At 41.1% G+C, this 18,406-nt stretch overlaps 1 protein-coding gene across 50 annotated transcripts in view; it reads left to right on the forward strand.

Annotated features, from left to right (window-relative positions):
- The window catches only part of CLASP1 (cytoplasmic linker associated protein 1), a 293,720-nt gene that overhangs the window by 121,684 nt on the left and 153,630 nt on the right, over positions 1 to 18,406 (forward strand). For all 50 annotated transcript variants that reach the window (XM_070071085.2, XM_089329376.1, XM_070071086.2 and 47 more), the window contains one exon: positions 15,657 to 15,724. In XM_070071085.2, coding sequence (XP_069927186.1) covers positions 15,657 to 15,724 — 68 coding nt within the window. The remainder of the gene's footprint in view (positions 1 to 15,656; positions 15,725 to 18,406) is intronic.

Below are 18,406 nucleotides of genomic sequence, written 5' to 3' on the forward strand. Positions count from 1 at the left end.
TTCAGAAAATAAGTACATAATAAATGTCTGGGTGTCTGAATAAGGTATCATAGAGTTTCATGGTATTTTGTGAGGCATGCTTGGCAACCTAATAAAATGCCAATCACCTGAAACTCTCTGTGTCTGATGTTCATCAGTCTGTGCTCTCAGTATGCATTGACACCCATTGTCATACTGTTGACTGTTGCAGAAAATACATATTTCAGTCAGTACAGTATATTTTAGTTTGCAAAGCTTCGGACAAAAGACAGGCTGTTGGTGTTAAATTTCTTCATTTGGGAACCAGGCGCCTAGAAGAACAGCAACCTTAAACCTAAGAATAATTTGACTTATAGACAGAGCTGGTGGTACCTGTCATCTGATGCATTAGGACTGTTTGATAAACTTAGCTTGTGAGCCTCTGTTTTAGAACAGCTCTCGAAATACTTGTGTTATTATCTCAACTTAATAAAAATGAGTAAATATCCACTACATAGTATTGCTTAATGATTGTTTTGGAAAGAAAAAAATTGAAAACTTTTTGTTTTTAAATTTTTATTTATTTTATGTGTTTGAAAGGCAGAGAGACAGAGATGACAAAAATCTTCCACCTACTGATTCACTCCCCAAGTGCCTACCACAGCCAGGGCTTGTCTGGGCCAAAGCCAAAGAACTCAATCTAGGTCCCCATGTGAATGGTAAGGACCCTAATACTTGAGTCATCATCTGATGCCTTCCAGGGTACACATTAGCAGGAAGCTAGAATGGGGAGTGGAAATGGGGCTCCAGCATAGGCACTCTGATATGAGAGGTGTATGTGTCATAAGCAGTATCATAACTGTGATGCCAAACTCCCACCTCTATAATTTTTCACTTGCTAAAGCTTTAGTGTTAGACCTCAAGGCAAAAATAGATGAGAAACTGCTCAGGGACATCTTTTCTCATTTTTTAAATTTAGTTTTTATTGTAGTTGTGTATGTACAGAGAGTCATCTAGATTTGTAGGATACATTTTTAAAAGGCAATGTGTTACCCCCTGTGTCATTTCCCACTCTCAGAGACAAATCTCTCATCTGTTTTTATTGATTCTTTTATTTACTCCCCTGTCTCCTAATAACATGCATGCTTGCTATTTTTTAAACAAATTGTGACTATTAAGAATTTTGCTTTCCTCTGTGGAGGGTGAGTTTCAGTTCTTCTAACATACCTCATCTACTAAATAGTCATATTTTTACTTCGGTTAGGTCAGTGTTAGTTTTATGTTGTGATTATGTATGCTGTTCACAGATCATTATAAATATTTGTAATTTTTGATTGCTTTGCCTTTTACTCACAACCTTTTGTTTTCCCTGGAGTCAATAACAATTTCTCTTTCATTTGCATAGTGCACTTCTTGCATGGTAGTATTAGCATTCTGACCTCATTGCCATATGTGTGAGTCTTGAGTCTGTTTCAGTTGCCTGGCTGCTCCACTTCCTCTTGCACACTCGTCCTTCTGATTCCCTCTTTGTTATGAACCTGGGGCTTCTCTTGACCTTTCTCTGCCATGCATCTGCTACTTCTTGGAGACCAGGTCTTTTCTTTCTTGGTTTACTCTCTCATTTTAGTCATGTTTATCCTCTGGTAGCTTTCTGAGAAAAGGTATAGAGAAGGAAATTTTTTGGGGGCTGAGAATATCTTTTTTTCTACTCTCATTGATAGTATGTTAGGATAGAAATCTAGGTGGGAAATTATTTTCCTCCAGAGATGTCCCGTTGTGTTCCATCTCTCAGTGTTTCTATTCTATTGAGAGTGCAGTCATTGTGATTCTTCTGTGTGGATAACTTGGATTTGCTTGGAAAGATGGTAGTGTCTTCTCTTTGCCTCCCATATTTATCTGAAACTGCATGCCAATGGGTCTTGTGTGAGACTATTTCTACTTATTGTCATTCAGATCTGGGCATATTCCTCTAAAGATATTTAACTATTTCCATTTATAAATGGATTTATTTTAGGACTTTTTGGAATAGTCCTGATGTTTTTCTCTTCCATTTATGTCTTCTGGGAGATTTTCTCAAATTTGTTTTCTAACCATTCTATTGCATATTAAACTTAAAAACTTAGAACTTAAAGGGCCAGTGCTGTGGTGGCGCAGCGGGTTAAAGCCCTGGCCTGAAGCGCTGGCATCCCATATGGGCGGTGGTTCGAGTCCCGGCTGCTCCTCTTCTGATCCAGCTCTCTGCTGTGGCCTGGGAAAGCAGTAGAAGATGGCCCAAGTGCTTGGGCCCCTGCACCCATGTGGGAGACCTGGAAGAAGCTCTGGCTCCTGGCTTCGGATCGGCTCAGCTGTTGTGGCCATCTGGGGAGTGAACCAGTGGATTGAAGACTTCTCTCTCTGCCTCACCTCTCTCTGTGTAACTCTTTCAAATAAATAAAATAAATCTAAAAAACAAAAAAAACTTAGAACTTAAAATGTCCTTTCCTGTTCTAACTTTAATGTCTTTTTTTCCTTTACTATATGTTCCCCGTTTGCATCCTTTTTACTATTTTTTGTCCTAGGAAGAGCTTTCTTGAAGTACAAGTCACATAATATAATCCTTACCATTCTAAAAGGAACAGTCAGTGATTTTTAGCATATTCACAAAGTTAGACAACCATCATATTATTTAGTTTCAGAACATTTTCATCACCTCGTGAAGAAACCCCATACCCATTGACAGCCATTCTCTGTTTTCCCCAATCCCTGTGACCCCTAAGTCCACTTTTTATTTCTCTGGATTTTGCTCATTTTGGATATTTCATACAAATGAAATCATATAAAATGTGGTATTTTGTGATTATCTTTGTTCACTTTTCATAATGTTCTCAAGGTTCATCAAAGTTGTGGCATGTATCAAAATTTCCATCCATTTTAAAGGTTGAGTGATACTCCATAGAATATTTTTTTTTATCCATTCATCCGTTAATGGACACTTGAGTTGCCTCTACATTTTAGCAGTTGTGCATAATGCTATGAACATGGTGTACGACATCTCTTCAAGACTTTGCTTTAAATTTTTTAGTTCTATACCCAGATGTGAGCTTGCTGGATCATATGATAGTTCTACTGTTAAATTTTTGAGGGACTGCCATACTGTTTTTAGCAGCTCTATCATTTTACATTCCTGCCAGCAGTACATGGGATTCCAGTTTCTCCACATCACTTGTTATTGTTCTGTTTTCTGTTTTACTTGTTATTTTGTGTTTGTGTGTGTTTTGCCTAGTAAATATCCTAACAGGTATCGCATTATGGTTTAAAAATAAATTAATTCGAGGCCGGCATTGTGGCATAGCAGGCAAAGCTGCCTCCTGCAATGCCTGCATTCCACATGGTTGCCAATTCATGTCCCAGCTGTTCCACTTCTGATCCAGCTCTCTACTGTGGCCTGGGAAAGCAGTAGAAAATGGTTCAAGTGCTTGGGCCCATGCACGCTCATGGGGGACTCAGAGGAAGCTCCTGGCTCCTGGCTTCGGATCAGCACAGCTCCAGCCATTGCGGCCATCTGGGAGGTGAACCATCGGATGGAAGACCTCTCTGTCTCTCCCTCTTTCTCTTTCTCTCTCTCTCTCTCTCTGCCTCTGCCTCTCTGTAACTCTGCCTTTCAAATAAATAAATTATCTTTTTTTGTTTTTAAGATTTATTTTTTGACAGAGGTAGTGAGAGAGAGAGAGACAGAGAGACAGAGAGAAAGGTCTTCCTTCCATTGGTTCACCCCCCAAAAGGCCGCTATGGCCGAAGCTACACTGATTTGAAGCCAGGAGCCAGGTGCTTCTTCCTGGTCTCCCACGTGGGTGTAGGCGCCCAAGCACTTTGGCCATCCTCCACTGCCTTCCCGGGCCACAGCAGAGAGCTAGACTGGAAGAGGAACAACCGGGGCTAGAACCGGCGCCCATATGGGATGCCGGCACCACAGGTGGAGGATTAACCAAGTGAGCCACGGCCCCTCAGATAAATAAACCTTTAAAAGAAATAAATTGGCAGCGCCATGGCTCACTAGGCTAATCCTCCACCTTGTGGCGCCAGCACACCGGGTTCTAGTCCCGGTCAGGGCGCTGGATTCTGTCCTGGTTGCCCCTCTTCCAGGCCAGCTCTCTGCTATGTCCCAGTAGTGAGTGGAGGATGGCCCAAGTGCTTGGGCCCTGCACCCCATGGGAGACCAGGAGAAGCACCTGGCTCCTGGCTTTGGATCAGTGCGGTGCGCTGGCCGCAGCGCGCTGGCTGCAGCGGCCATTGGAGGGTGAACCAACGGCAAAAAGAAGACCTTTCTCTCTGTCTCTCTCTCTCGCTGTCCACTCTGCCTGTAAAAAAAAAAAAAAAAAAAGGAAAGAAAGAAAAGCAACTGACCATAAATCTAACCATTTTTTTCTGTTCCATTGATCTATATGTCCATCTTCTACTAGTACCTCACAGACTTAATTTAGGTATCGTTTGTAGCAAATTTTGAAATTCCAAGTTTGTTCTTCTTTCCAGATTTCTTTTAGCTCTTCTGGATCTCTTACATTAGTTCTATGTGAATTTTTGGATGAAATTATCAATTCCCATGAAAATGGTATTTGGGTTATTAATAGGAACTATTTAAAAGTTGTAGATGGGGCCGGCGCCATGGCTCAATGGGCTAATCCTTCGCCTTGCGGCACTGGCACACCGGGTTCTAGTCCCGGTCGGGGCACCGGATTCTGTCCCGGTTGCCTCTCTTCCAGGCCAGCTCTCTGCTGTGGCCAGGGAGTGCAGTGGAGGATGGCCCAGGTGCTTGGGCCCTGCACCCCATGGGAGACCAGGAGAAGCACCTGGCTCCTGCCTTCGGATCAGCGCGGTGCGCCGGCCGCGGCGGCCATTGGAGGGTGAACCAACGGCAAAGGAAGACCTTTCTCTCTGTCTCTCTCTCTCACTGTCCACTCTGCCTGTCAAATAAATAAATAAAAGTTGTAGGTGAATTTTCCATCTTAATCCAATTCATGAACTTGGTATATGTTTTCATATTTTAGGCTTTATTTAATGTCAGTTTTAATGTAGTTTTCAGTGTATGAGCCTTACTTTTGTGGGAAGGGGGAGAGACAGACAAATTAAAAAGAGTAAACTTCCATTTGATAGTTTATTCCTTAAATGCTTGCAATGGCCAGGGCTGGGCTAGACTGCTGGTCTTTCATGTGGGTGGCAGAGACTCAACTGCTTGAGCCATCACCTGCAGCTTTGCAGGGTCCACGTTAGCAGGAAGCTAGAATTGGGAGTGGAGCTGAGCCTCAAGCCCAGATATTCTGTTATAGGACATTGATAGGTTAAGTAACTTCTTAACCACTAGGTCAGACAACCATCCCTCTTGTACTTCTCTTGATAAATTCATTCCCATTCACATATATTTTATTCTTTAGATGCTAGCTTAAACAACTCTTTTTTCTTAATTTCAGTTTTATAAACTTCATTACTAACTAGAGCAAAATAATTTATTTTTTGTTGACCTGGAGTCCTGCAATGTGTTCCACATTGCATAAGCATGTTAGTCTTAGTGATTTTACGTGGATTCTTTTTTTTTTTTTTTTTTAAAGATTTATTTATTTATTTGAAAGGCAGAGTCACAGAGAGGGAGAAGCAGAGAGAAAGGGAAAAGTCTTCTATCCTCTGGTTCACTTCCCAGACGGCTGCAATGGCTGGAGCTGAGTCTATCTGAAACCAGGAGCCAGGAACTGCTTCCAGGTCTCCCACATGGGCGTAAGGGCCCAAGTACTTGGGCCATCTTCTACTTTGTCAGACCATAGCAGAGAGCAGGATTGGAAGTGGAGCAGCCGGGACTTAAACTGACACCCATATGGAAAGTGAGCACTTGCAGGCGGCCCCTTTACCCACTCTGCCACAGTGCTGGCTCCTGTGTGGATTCTTTAGCCTTTTATATGCAAGATCATGTATTCTGCCACTAGAGATGGTTTTTACTTCTTCTTTCCAAATTGTATGCCATTTATTTCTTTTTTCACTAAAAGACTTGTCCAGAACCTCCAATACTGGGTTGAACAGAAGTGGTAAGAATGAACATCCTTGTCCTGTTCCTGACTTTAGAGGGAAAGTTTTCAGTTGTTCACCATTAATTACGATGCACACTATGGCTTGTTTGTGTTTGTGTGTGTGTGTGTGTGCATGTGCAGGCACATGCACTTTTATGAGGTTGAAGTTCTTTCCTATTAAGTTGTTGAGCGTGTTTTATCGTGAAAGTATGTTGACTGTCATCAAATATTTGTTCTTAATATGTTGAGATTGTATGATTGTTTTTTTATTCCAGTGATAGAATGTACTGCATTGTTTTCTTGTGATGAATCCTACTTGGTCTTGATGTATAACTCTTAACTATATTCTGATGAGTTTTTATCTGTATTCATAAGGATTATTTCCTTTTCTTTGCTATGATATCTTCTTCTGGTTTTCATGTTATTACAATACTAACTTCATAGAATGAATTGGAAGGCATTTCCTCCTCATCTTTCTTATATATTTTTAGGATTGTAGTTTTTAAATTCTTCGATTTTTTTAACCACAGTTTTAGGTTTCCAGAAAAACTAAGTAAAAAAAAGTGTAGAGAATTCCTCTAGCCTTTTCCTTTCATACTTACAGTTTCTCCAATATTCTAGGTATCTTAGAGATTTATTTATTTACTTATTTGGAAGTCAGAATTACGGGGGGTTGGGGGGGAGCGTGTGAGCGAGCTTCCATCCATTGGTTCACTTCCCAAATGGCCACAATGGCCAGGACTGGGCCAGGCTGAAGCCAGGAGCTTTTTTTAGTTCTCCCCCATGGTTGCAGGGGCCCAAGCATTTGGGCTATCTTCTACTGTTTTCCCAGGTCATTGACAGGGAGTTGAATTGAAAGTGCAGTAGTCAGGATTCAAACCAGCTCCTATATGGGATGTTGGCTTTGCAGGAAGTAGCTTAACTGCTACGCCACAACACTGACCCCTTTTAAAGGTTTTTTAAAAGACTTATTTATTTATTTGAAAAGCAGAGTTAGAGAGAGAAAGAGACAGAGACAGAAAGAGGGGGACAGAAGAAGAGATATAAAGAGATTTTTCATCCACTGGTTCACTCCTCAAATGGTTTCAACATCTGGTACTGGGCCAGGCTGAAACCAGGAACCTGGAATTCCATCCTTGTCTCCCATGTGGGTTGCAGGGGCCCAAGTACTCAGGTCATTCTCCACTGCTTTCCAAGGCACATTAGCTCTGAGGAGGCTCGATCAGAAATGGAGCATCCAGGACCAGTGCTCCTATGACATGCAGCTGGCGACTTAATTTGCTGTGCCACAGTGCAGGCCCCTGTATTAATCAATTAATTAACTTCAAGTTTGTGAAGGATTGGTGTTAATTCTTTAAACATTTTGTAGAATTCACCAAGTCTGAAGCTGTCTGGTCCTGGACTTTTCTTTGAGGGATATTTTTAGATCACTAATACAGTCTATTTCTATATTATAGGTTTTATTCAAATTTTTACATTCTTTTTGAGACAGTTTTAGTAGTTCATGTCTCCAGCAGCTACACTGATTGAAAATGTGTTCATTTCCTCTTGGTTATCTAATTTTGGGTATATAATTATTTATAATATTCCCTTGTAATTCTTGCTTTTGTAAAGCCCACCATTTCTTCTTCTTCTTCTTTTTTTAAGATTTATTTATTTATTTGTAAGTCAGAGTTACACAGAGAGAGGAGAAGCAGAGAGAGAGAAGTCTTCCATCCGATGGTTCACTCCCCAGTTGGCTGCAATGGCTGGAGCTGAGCCAATCCGAAGCCAGGAGCCAGGAGCTTCTTCTGGATCTCCCACGCGGGTGCAGGGGCCCAAGGACTTGGGCCATCTTCTTACTGCTTTCCCAGGCCATAGCAGAGAGCTGGATTGGAAGTGGAGCAGCCGGGACTCGAACCAGCGCCCATATGGGATGCCAGCGCTTTAGGCCAGGGCATTAACCCACTGCGCCATAGCGCCAGCCCCCATTTCTTCTTTTTTTAAAATTCATTAATTTGAGTTTTTTCTGTATTCTTTTGGAAAATATACCAAAAGATTTGTCAGTTTTGTTGATTCTTTTTTTGAAGAACTAACTTTTGTTTTTTAATTTTTTTTCTACTGTGTTTGTATTCTATGTTTTGCTTAGTATATTTTAATATTTATTATTTGTTCCCTTTTGCTTATTGTGGTTTACTTTCCAGTTTTTTTTTAAGATCTATTTATTTATTTATTTATTTGAAAGGCAAAGTTACGGCGGTCCAGCTCCAGCCATTGTGTCCATTTGGGGAGTGAACCAGCAGATGGAATATACCGTGCTCTCGCTCTCTCTTGCTCGCGTGCTCGCTCTCTTTCTCTTTCTCTCCTTCTGCTGAGTCACTCTTCAAATGGCCTCAATGGCCAGAGCTGGGCCAAACTGAACCCAGGATCCAGGAGCTTCTTCTGGGTCTCCCAGGGGGGTGCAAGAGCCAAAGCATCTGGGCTATCTTTCACTGCTTTCCCAGGCACATTAGCAGGGAGCTGGATCGGAAGTGGACAAGCTGGGACTCCCCAGGACTCAAATCAATGCCCATATAGGATGCTGGCACTGCACAATGGCCCCTATTTTCCAGTTTTTTAACTTTTTTTAAAAAATTTACAAATTGGTCATATGTTTTAAACAAAGTTTCCTAGTTTTTAAAGATGGAAGGTTAGATTATTGCTTGGAGATCTTTCTTCTCATTTAATGCAGGCATTTATACCTATAATTTCTCTCTCAAGTACTACTTGATTTCCTATTTATGTTCTGTGTCGTGACTTTTTTCTTCCATTACTGCCATAGTTTTTGTTAAGTGAATATTTTCTGTATGCCATGTTGTTTTCTTGCTATTTCTTTTACTATTTAAAAAAACCTGACTTTTTAGGGGTTACTATGTGGATTGTAAGTAACATATTGTAACAATTTAGTTGGATTTAATATCATTTAGTTTTAATATTTGAAATTTTACTCCTATATAGCTGCTTTCATCCCCCCCCCCCTTTTTTTTTAAGGTTTATTTAATTATTAGAAAGAGTTACGCAGAGAGAGGAGAGGCAGAGAGAGAGAGAGATTTTCCATCTGCTGGTTTATTCCCCAGTTGGCTGCAATGTCTGGAGCTGCGCTGATCCGAAGGCAGGAGCCAAGAGCTTCTTCTGGGTTTCCCACATGGGTGCAGGGGCCCAAGGAGTTGGGCCATCTTGTACTGCTCTCCCAGAGCATAGCAGAGAGCAGCTGGGACTCGAACCGGCACCCATATGGGTTGCTGGCACTGCAAGCAGCAGCTTAACCCGCTATGCCACAGCACCCACCCCTTCATCCTCTTTTTGCTATTATTATCATGAAAATTACATGTTTGTACATTGTAAGTCCACCAACTCCCATGGTTTTGTAATTATTGCTTTATGCACTTCCTTTTAAAGTTATATAGGACAATAAAAGAGAAAAATACTATGTTCTATATTTATATTGTATTTATATTTGTGTCTTCTGCCTAGTTAATATAGTTACTTTTACTGGAGTTTTTTTTTTTTTTTTTTAGGTTTTATTTATTTGGAATGCAGAGTTTCAGAAAGAGTGGGAGATGGAGGGAAGGAGAGATCTTCTGTCCGCTTGTTCATTCCTCAGCAGTCAGTGCTGAGCCAGAAGCCTAGAGCTCCATTTGGTCTCCCCTCTGGGTGTAGGGGCCCACGCACTTGTGCCATCTTCCATTGCTTTCCCAAGCGCGTTAGTAGGGAGCTAGATCAGAAGCTGAGTCTTAACCCTTAGATGGGGTGCTGGCATCTCAGGTGGTGGCTTAACCTGCTGTGCCATAGCACCCATCCCTGTTGAATTTTGTAACATGTAGATTGATGATCCATATCAAATTTGTGAAAATTCTGGCTATTATTTCTTCACCTATAAGTATACTTTTTGCCTCTTTGTCTTTTCCACTCCTAGGACTTTATTATGTGAATGTTGGTACATTGGTATTATAAGATGATATTTTAGGCTCTGTTCATTTTTTCTTATTGTTTTCCTGTGCTTCTCAGATAGGATAATATCAATTGAACTTTCTTCTGTCTTCCTAATTCTTTCTTCTCCCAGTTCAAATCAGCTGATAAGGTCCTGAAGTGATTTTTTTTTTCCATTTCTGTTGTATTTTTCACCTCAGAATTTCTATATGGTTCTTTTTAAATTTCCTATCTCTTCATTCATACTCTCTATTCAGTGAGACATTCTTGTACTTTCCTTTGGTTTTTTATTTTTTAAAAGATTTATTATTTATTTATTTGTTTGTTTGTTTATTTAAAAGGCAGAGTCACAGAGAAAGAAAGGGAGATCTTCCATCTGCTGGTTCACTTCCCAGATGGCTGCGACAGTCAGGGCTGGGCCAGGCCAAAGCCAGGAGCCAAGAACTCCTGCATGGGTGGCAGGGACCCAAACACTTATGCCACCATCTGTTACCTTCCCAGGTGCATTAGCAGAGAATGGGATTGGAAGTGGAACAGCGAGGACTTGAAGTGGTGCTCACAGGATGCCAGTGACACAGGTGGTGGCTTTAACCCCCTGTGCCACAATGCTGCTCCCCTCTCCTCCTCCTTGTGATTCTTTTTCTTTCTTTCTTTCTTTTTTTTTTTTTTTTTAAGATATTATTGATTTATTTGAGAGGTAGAGTTACATAGTGATAGAGACAGAGACAAAGGTCTTCCATCCATTGGTTCACTCTCCAAGTGGCCGCAGTGGCTGAGGCCAAGAGCCTGAAGCTTCTTCCGAGTCTCCCACACAGGCGCAGGGGCCCAAGCTCTTGGGCCATCTTCCACTGCTTTCCTAGACCATAGCAGCGAGCTAGATTGGAAGAGGCACAGCTGGGATCAGAACTGGCACCCATATGAGATGTTGGCACCACAGGTGGAGGATTAACCTACTGTGCCAAAGTGCCAGCCCCTCTCCTTTTGAGTCTTTAGAAGTGGTTGCTTTTAGGTCTTTTAAAGTATTTATAATAGTTGATTTCAAGTCTAACTTAGTCCAGTGTCTAGACATCATTAAAGATGATTTCTACTGACTTTTTTTCTTTTTTGTGTGTGGACTGTATTTCTCATTTATGAGTCTCAATTTTTTGTTGAAACTGAATTTTTTAAATAACATATTGTGGCAACTTTGGAAATTAGATTCTTCCCTCTTTGCCATGTTGCTTGTTGTTTGTCTAGTGACTTTCCTCATTGATTCTTTGAAATCTGTCGTCTCTGCTGTCTGTACTGAAGTCTGCTTGGTTAGCTTAGTGGTCAGCTAATGATTGGATAGAAGTTTTCTTAAATGCCTCGGACCAGTAAGTCTCCCAGGCTTTGCTACCTGGTGTCCAGTGTGTGTTGGGTCATGCTGATGCATGCACAGATAGTTTTCACCCTTGCCTTCCCTTTACTTCCTACTTGTTTGGAATCTCAAGGTGAGACATTAGTGCCCTCTTGGGTCTTTCCTGTGTAACACGCATGGCCTTGCACCTAACTGATCTTCCAGAATTCCAGGAGCATTGTTGGAGCTTTCATTCAAAGGTGAGACATTTGTGCCCTCTTGGGTCTTTCCTGGGTAACATGTATGGCCTTGCACCTAGCTATGGCCTTCTAGAATTCCAGGAGTATTGTTAGAGCTTTCAGAGTTCTCTGTGGATGTTTCCTTCTCCAGTTTTCCTTTCAAGGTCTTGGTCACCTTCTTTGCCTGGTTGTTGTGTTGCTCTCTTTGGCAGCTTCTGTGCTGAATAATTGTCAGTGATTTGTTTTGGCCATGTTCTCAAGAGGGTCTTATAACAAGTTAGCTCTTGGTGAAGGCAAACTTGCAAATAAGGTGTAGGGCTGTGGTTTCCTGGGACTGGGGATTTGGGGGAGATCCATACTAGCTCAGCTCTTGCCAGTGGGCTGTTGGCTCTCAGCTGCTGAGTTGGAGGAAAAACAGTGCAGCCAAACAATGAAAAACTTGCTGCTATTGCCAGTATTCAGCTAATTTTTTTTTTGAGAAATTTTCCGGGTATTGTAAACCTTTGTTCGACTTCCAGAGTTTTGAAAAAGTTGATTTTTGATGGTTTTTATTCATTATTCTCTTGGCTTCTTTGGAACAATAGATTTTCAGCCACTGTCTCTCATTCCTTTGAAAGTATTACTAGTAGGTTTTTTAAAGTTTTCTTTCTCAAAATCTTCTCTGGCCTTCAGAACATGTATTTGTTTCTTTTTCATCCTCAAGTATCTTGTAATCCTTGGTTGTCTGCTCAGACTGAAGAGTGGGAATAAAAGGCTGACCAGAAACTCTGAGTTGAATGGGTAGTGCGTGCTGACTGTAAACTGGTATTTACTTCGAGGTGATAAATTCTATAAAAATGTGGCCCCTTAGAGTTCTCCAGAAGTGCCATCTGGGATGCCACATATGCTACTGCAATTTGGGGTGCCATAGGATATCACCATATGCTTATTAATAAATCCTCAATATGAATAAGCCTGAGAGGGTTCTTGCCTAATATTTAGAGAAAAATTCTAAATACCGGCATAAATAAATGAGGCAGCATGGTACATTATAGGCTTTTATTCAGTGAGAGAAATCATAGGGGAGTGAGAGCTTTATCTAAGAGAGAGGTAAATCTGGGTTCATACTGAGCACCAGGAACCAGCCAGGTGGAGGAGCACCTAGGCCAGGAAACCACGCGCCCTGGAGGCGCAGGGCCACAGCAAGCTCCCTCCTGGCAAGAAGCCAGGGAAGAAGTGCGGACACACCGTGTCCCTGGCTTTTAACTCAGTTCCAAAGCGGAGTGGTTAAATAATCTGATTGGCTAGTGTGGCCAGGTAGGGGCGTGAGGTCACACAGGGGTGTGGCAAAGGTGTGATCTTCCAGCTCACAAACCTAATCAGTTTTAACCTATATGCCTGCCTACTTCATAGGGAATGGTTTAAAGTTTTTCTTTCATGTTGTAAAATAGTATAGCAAGTAATTAGTTAGATCTAAACCTTACAGTCAAGCTCCAATTGAACTAAAGAGTTTAATTTAAAATTTTAATTTAAAAAATGAGGGAAAATGTTAGTGGTTATTGTCAACCAAATAATGAAATTTATTGTAAGTTGAGATTCAGAGATTTAATGTAAAAGAAAAAAATCTGATGGTGTCAGAGGCTAATTGTTATGCATTGTCTTTAAACATAAGAAACTCACCCTTCAGACTTGTGCAAATTGAATTTCTAGGAGAGGCATTTTGTATTGCTGTGCTCAGAGCTAGCAGGCAGAAGTCTGGGCTTCTGTTCCTAAGTGTGTGGTGTTGGTGTTCGACATCTTAATGACCTTGGCAGGAGATATTTTAATGGTCTCATTATGCAGAGAATGAGAATGTCAGTGAGACAGGAGAGTGAAAATGGAGGAAGAGAGGGTCTGCAGCTGTGGTGTAGTGGGTAAAGCCACTGCCTGCAGTGCCTGTGGGTGCCGGTTTGAGTCCCAGCTGCTCCACTTCCAATCCAGCTCCCGGCTAATGTGCCTGGGAAAGCAGTGGAAGATGTCCCATGTCCTTGGGGCCCTGCAACCATGTGGAAGATCTGGATGTAACTCATGGCTTTGGATCAGCCCAGCTCCGGCCTTTGCAGCCACTTGAGGAGTGAAACAGCAGGTGGAAGACCTCTCTCTCTCTGTCTCTGCCTCTGCTTCTTTATAACTCTGCTTTTCAAATAAATAAATAAATGTTTAAAAGAAAGAAAATGCCTGCCTGCCTGCCTGCCTGCCTGAGGATTCAGAATTAAGGAGCAGGTGCCTGCCAATATCAGCAGTGTTTTAATGTCCTCATGTTTAGTTGTTCAAGCCTGTCAGTTACAATGTGACTACAGTGAATAGGCCTTAACACTGTAGAGCATTTACTGATTCTTTGACAGCCACTTATAATTGTGAGTTTTCTCCTAAGAATGGAAGAAATTCTGCCAATAATTTCAGGACAGCCAGACTGAAATTATCTCAGCCCTCACCTGTGAACCTGGGGACATGGTCACGTCAGAGGCAGTGTTTGTGACTCAATAAACTGGCACCTGGGTTGGGGCATGCCCTGGCAACCCTGGCTAGTGGTGTTATTTAGGGGCTTGTTAGGCCAGGGGAGATCTTTGTTACTTTTAAAAGGGAGGGTGATGGGAAACATCATAAGAAATTGATTTTAAGACATCTTTCCAGATACTGGATTTGAAAGTGAGTGATAGTTTTACTCATATGTAGGCCTGAAATGAGAATTAGATTTTTTTACTTCAGCTTGATTAATCAGCATTAATTAAATTATCTGGAATAACTTAGAAGGATTCTGAAGCTGCATCTGGGCTTAGATGGAAAGGTGGCTGGAAAAGATTATTGTGTCTCCAAAGGAATGGGAAGTAGGGGTGCAGTATTTTAGGTTGGTTCATCCCTTTCATTTTGCTGATGTATATTTTTGGCCTCACTGTTGCTTAAATGTTAACTTCAGAGGGTAGGAACTATGCACATTCAGTCTTAACCAGCTCCATATGAGGCATGTATAGTAGGAGTTTGGGTATTTGTTGAACAAATAAACAAATGTGTGAACTCAGACCAGAATGTGTGAAATATCTAGAGTTTTCCAGAGTAAAATCAGGGACAGGACTAAGTCCTGGCTTTCTAACACAGTGGTGTCACCTTCCTGAGTGAGCATCTGCATGATGCTTGATACAGATTCTAAAAGAATACAACTCCCTTCTCCACCCCAATGAACTTAAACTTCATTTGGGAAGAAAGCAAACAAAGAAGTTTGAATGATTATGAAATGAATAGTTTGAATGATTAGAGCTGGTAGGACAGGGTGGCATTTAAGAAAGTTCTAAATTACCAGCCTGGTCCCAGAAGTAAGTGGCATTAGTTTGAATGCAAAAGTACCTTGCTTTTGTCTCAACTTTTGCACTTAACTCCAATAAACCTGTGTTTTGATTGACAAAAACTCTTTGATCTTAACTTTTTGTAGGAGGTTTAAGATTATGTCCACCCCCTCTCTTTCTTCTCATTTTTTGATGTTGTTAGGATGGAGTATTTTGACTGGTTAAGGAGTTTTGCTTCAATTTAAATACCAAGTCAATAGTCTACTTACAGAAAAATGAATGTCAGGCAGACTTTTTAAAGCTGAAGATTATCCAGTCACAACATTTGTTACTAGAGAAATTATTTATAGCATTTTGGAATTAAGCCTAAGTTGGAGAGAAGCCTGTGCAGTGTGATATTAAAGCATTTTAAAAAGCTTTGTCCTAAGCATCCCTCAGTGTGTGTTTAGAAAGACGTAAGAAAAGTAGATGCTTTCATAATTATACATGTTGAGCAGAGAAGTCGCATTTAAGAAAATACCTGATTGCAGGGACACTGGATGCCAACTATCAGGATTGGAATTTCCACCCCAGTCACTGTTGCCCTGTGTAAGGGATGGGTCTTGATTTCCTTATCTGTATAGTGGGGATGATCATCTTTCATGAGGTTATTGTGAGGATGTGAGATCTTTCAGACAGAGCTTATAACAAGTGCTCAATTGTTGGTTATTGCTAATGTTATTGATATAATTAGTATTTTGCCAATAGGTAGATTTGTATCATTGATTTGTTGGAGGGGGTGAGGATTCAGTCTCACATTCGTGTTTTAATACAATTGACTAAACAGTGATGGTTAATAGTTTATGTTTTTGTTTTCATACAGGTTGAATGTAATTTTTACAAAATTTGATGAGGTTCAAAAATCTGGAAACATGATACAATCTGCTAATGGTGAGTGGAAAAAGCAATCTCTGTTTCTGCTTTTTCAGTTTCCTATCAGTAATGCTGATGCTTTTTCTGAACAGCTGAATTACATGTTTTCATTACGATTTCTAGTGTTAAATCCTAGCCTCTATTCGCCTACTTTCCCATACCAGAAACTGTGGAGTCATCGTTGACTTTTTTTTAGAGCCTGTGTTGGATTCACTAGTTAATCCTTTTGGCTTTACTTTTAAAAATTCATCCTGAATCCGGTAATTCTCACCATCACTGTGACCATCTTACAGGTACAAGCTGTCATAGTTTTACCTGGGCTCCCATGGAAGCATCCTAATCAGTATCCTTGCTTTTAGTCCTACTCCCACAGAGCCTGTTTTCACATAGCAACCAAACTAATCCTTTTAGAATGTACGTGTGATGTTAATCCCCTGCTCCAAATCCTCTAAAGCTTCTCATCACACCCAGGCTGCAATTCAGTGGCTCATGTGGCCTGCTGAGCCCTGCAGGACCTGCCCATTCACTCCTCAAATGTCCACATAGCTCCGGGCTTGGTCAAACCAAAGCCAGGAGCTTTTTCCAGGTCTCCTGTGCGAGTAACAAAGGCCCAAATACTTGGATCCTCTTCTGCTGCTTTCCCAGATGCATTAGCAGGGAGCTGGATTGGAAGTGGAACAGCTGGGACTTGAGCCAGTGCCCATATAGGATGCCAGTACTACAGGCAGCAGCTTAATCTTCCATGCCCCTGTTTCTTTTTTTATGATTGTAAAACCATAACAATATTAATAGAAAAAAGAGTAATTTTTACTGAAGTTCAGCTATTATCAACAAAAATCATTTTTCATATTTTCTTAGTCTCTTTCCTATATCCACAGTTTTATTTTCTCTGTTTTGTCCCATTTGTCAGTGTATACTTTTATATATACTTTCAAAAATGTATTATTGATAGAGAGCAAGGACCAGAACTCTGGTGCCTGAGTTATGCAGTAGTGGTGAGTGGGTTGATGGGTGTCCGTGAGCAGGGCTACTCAGACAGTTCTGGACACATGTCTTTCTTTTGTGTGTATTTGTGTAATATGTTTGTTTCTCAGTTAAAATTGTTGACACCGAGAAAGTAATGGACCAGGAAGTAGAATCAGTGTGAAAAATGAGTTTGTGCTTCATTGCTTATGTTGTAACTATGAAATGGACTCTCATTAGAGTGGGGAGAAAGACACATCCATGTTGGGGGCCCACCATGGATTTTTAACATGACAGAACACATAGAGAGAAGTCATGTACATATGCCGTATAAAAGTTGGGTGTCATTGGGTGCATCACATTTTACTGAAGTGTATATACTGGCACCCAGATTTCTTACATGCATGCGTATTCACACCTAGGATACGGCTGAGTAAGAAACCGGTTCTTTAGGCATCTGTGTTAACAAGAGTAATTGGGAAGGAAGGCTTAACTTAGCATTTCTTATACTTTCAGCTCTTTATTGTACATGAGGGAATTGCAAAAAGTTTATGAAAAATGGACTTAAAAAGTGGTATGAAAATTTTCAAATCCATGCATGGTTTTATATGTATTTTCCGTTAACTTCTTAAAGAGACCTCATATGTGAAGTATCATAATTTTAATTATTACAGCCAAAATATTTGTTTAAAGGACAGAAAGTAATATAAATACACATTTTTTTGTTGTTGTTGTTCAACAACTCTTGGTCTAATCATTATTTGAACTCTTCTGAACTTTATACCAGTGACTCTTCACTCTCCAGATGCCTGCAGTGGCTGAGGCTGGGCCAGGGCAAAGCTGCAAATGCAGTGCAGATCTCCCATGGGTAGCAGGAACCCACCTACTGGAGCTACCTCTGCTGCCTCACAGGGCGTGCATTAGCAGGAAGCTGGCACTGGGAGCAGAGCTGAAACTTGAATCCAGGCATTCTGGTGGTGGGATGCAGGTGTCCCAGCATGTGGCCTAATCACTAGACCAAATGCCTACCCCTTGAATAGCATTTAAGTATTTCCTACACTGCCTTTCCAGTGTTGAGATTTTCATTTTTCTCAAGTCTGAGCAGGTTGAGCTGCTGCCCATGGAAACTAAACTTTTAGGTATACCTGGGAACAGCTTCAGAACAGTGAGGTCTTCTGACGCAGCTCTTCCCTCCCCTCCCCAAAGGAACCTTTTATTTAGGGAATGCAATCTTCATGCATTTCATAAGTACAGCTTTGGGTGTATAATGATTCTTCCCACCATACCTGCCCTCCCATCCACACCGACACACCTCCTTTTTAATATCCTTATTTGAAGTGGATTGAACAGGATAATGAACTTCCACTCAGCCTTGACAGCTACCAGTACTCGGCCAGTTGTGTTTCACAACAGTGATGGGCCATGATGACGATGATCAGTTGTCGTTTGTCACCTGGTTTGCATCTGACACAAGGCATGAGAAGCATTGAGTTTAGAAAATGAGCAGCTGTAATTAGAAATTTAAGAAATAGTAACCTGAAAAGGTCCACGTGGTTGCTGTTGTCATCTTTTGAGAACAGGGGGAAGCAGTGATAGTTCATAACTCTCATTTGTTTTCCAAGAGAATGGAACAAAGGTGAGCATCATTACCTTAATGAGGGGGGGGGGGCTCAGTTCCACAAAAGGGTTTTGACTAAGGGCCTTTCATGTCTTCACATTCCAGCTGGAATCCACTCC

Source organism: Oryctolagus cuniculus, chromosome 3 (genome assembly GCF_051225735.1).
Source record: "Oryctolagus cuniculus isolate XC-2025 breed Fujian yellow rabbit chromosome 3, ASM5122573v1, whole genome shotgun sequence".
In the NCBI taxonomy this organism is placed as follows: Eukaryota; Metazoa; Chordata; class Mammalia; order Lagomorpha; family Leporidae; genus Oryctolagus; species Oryctolagus cuniculus.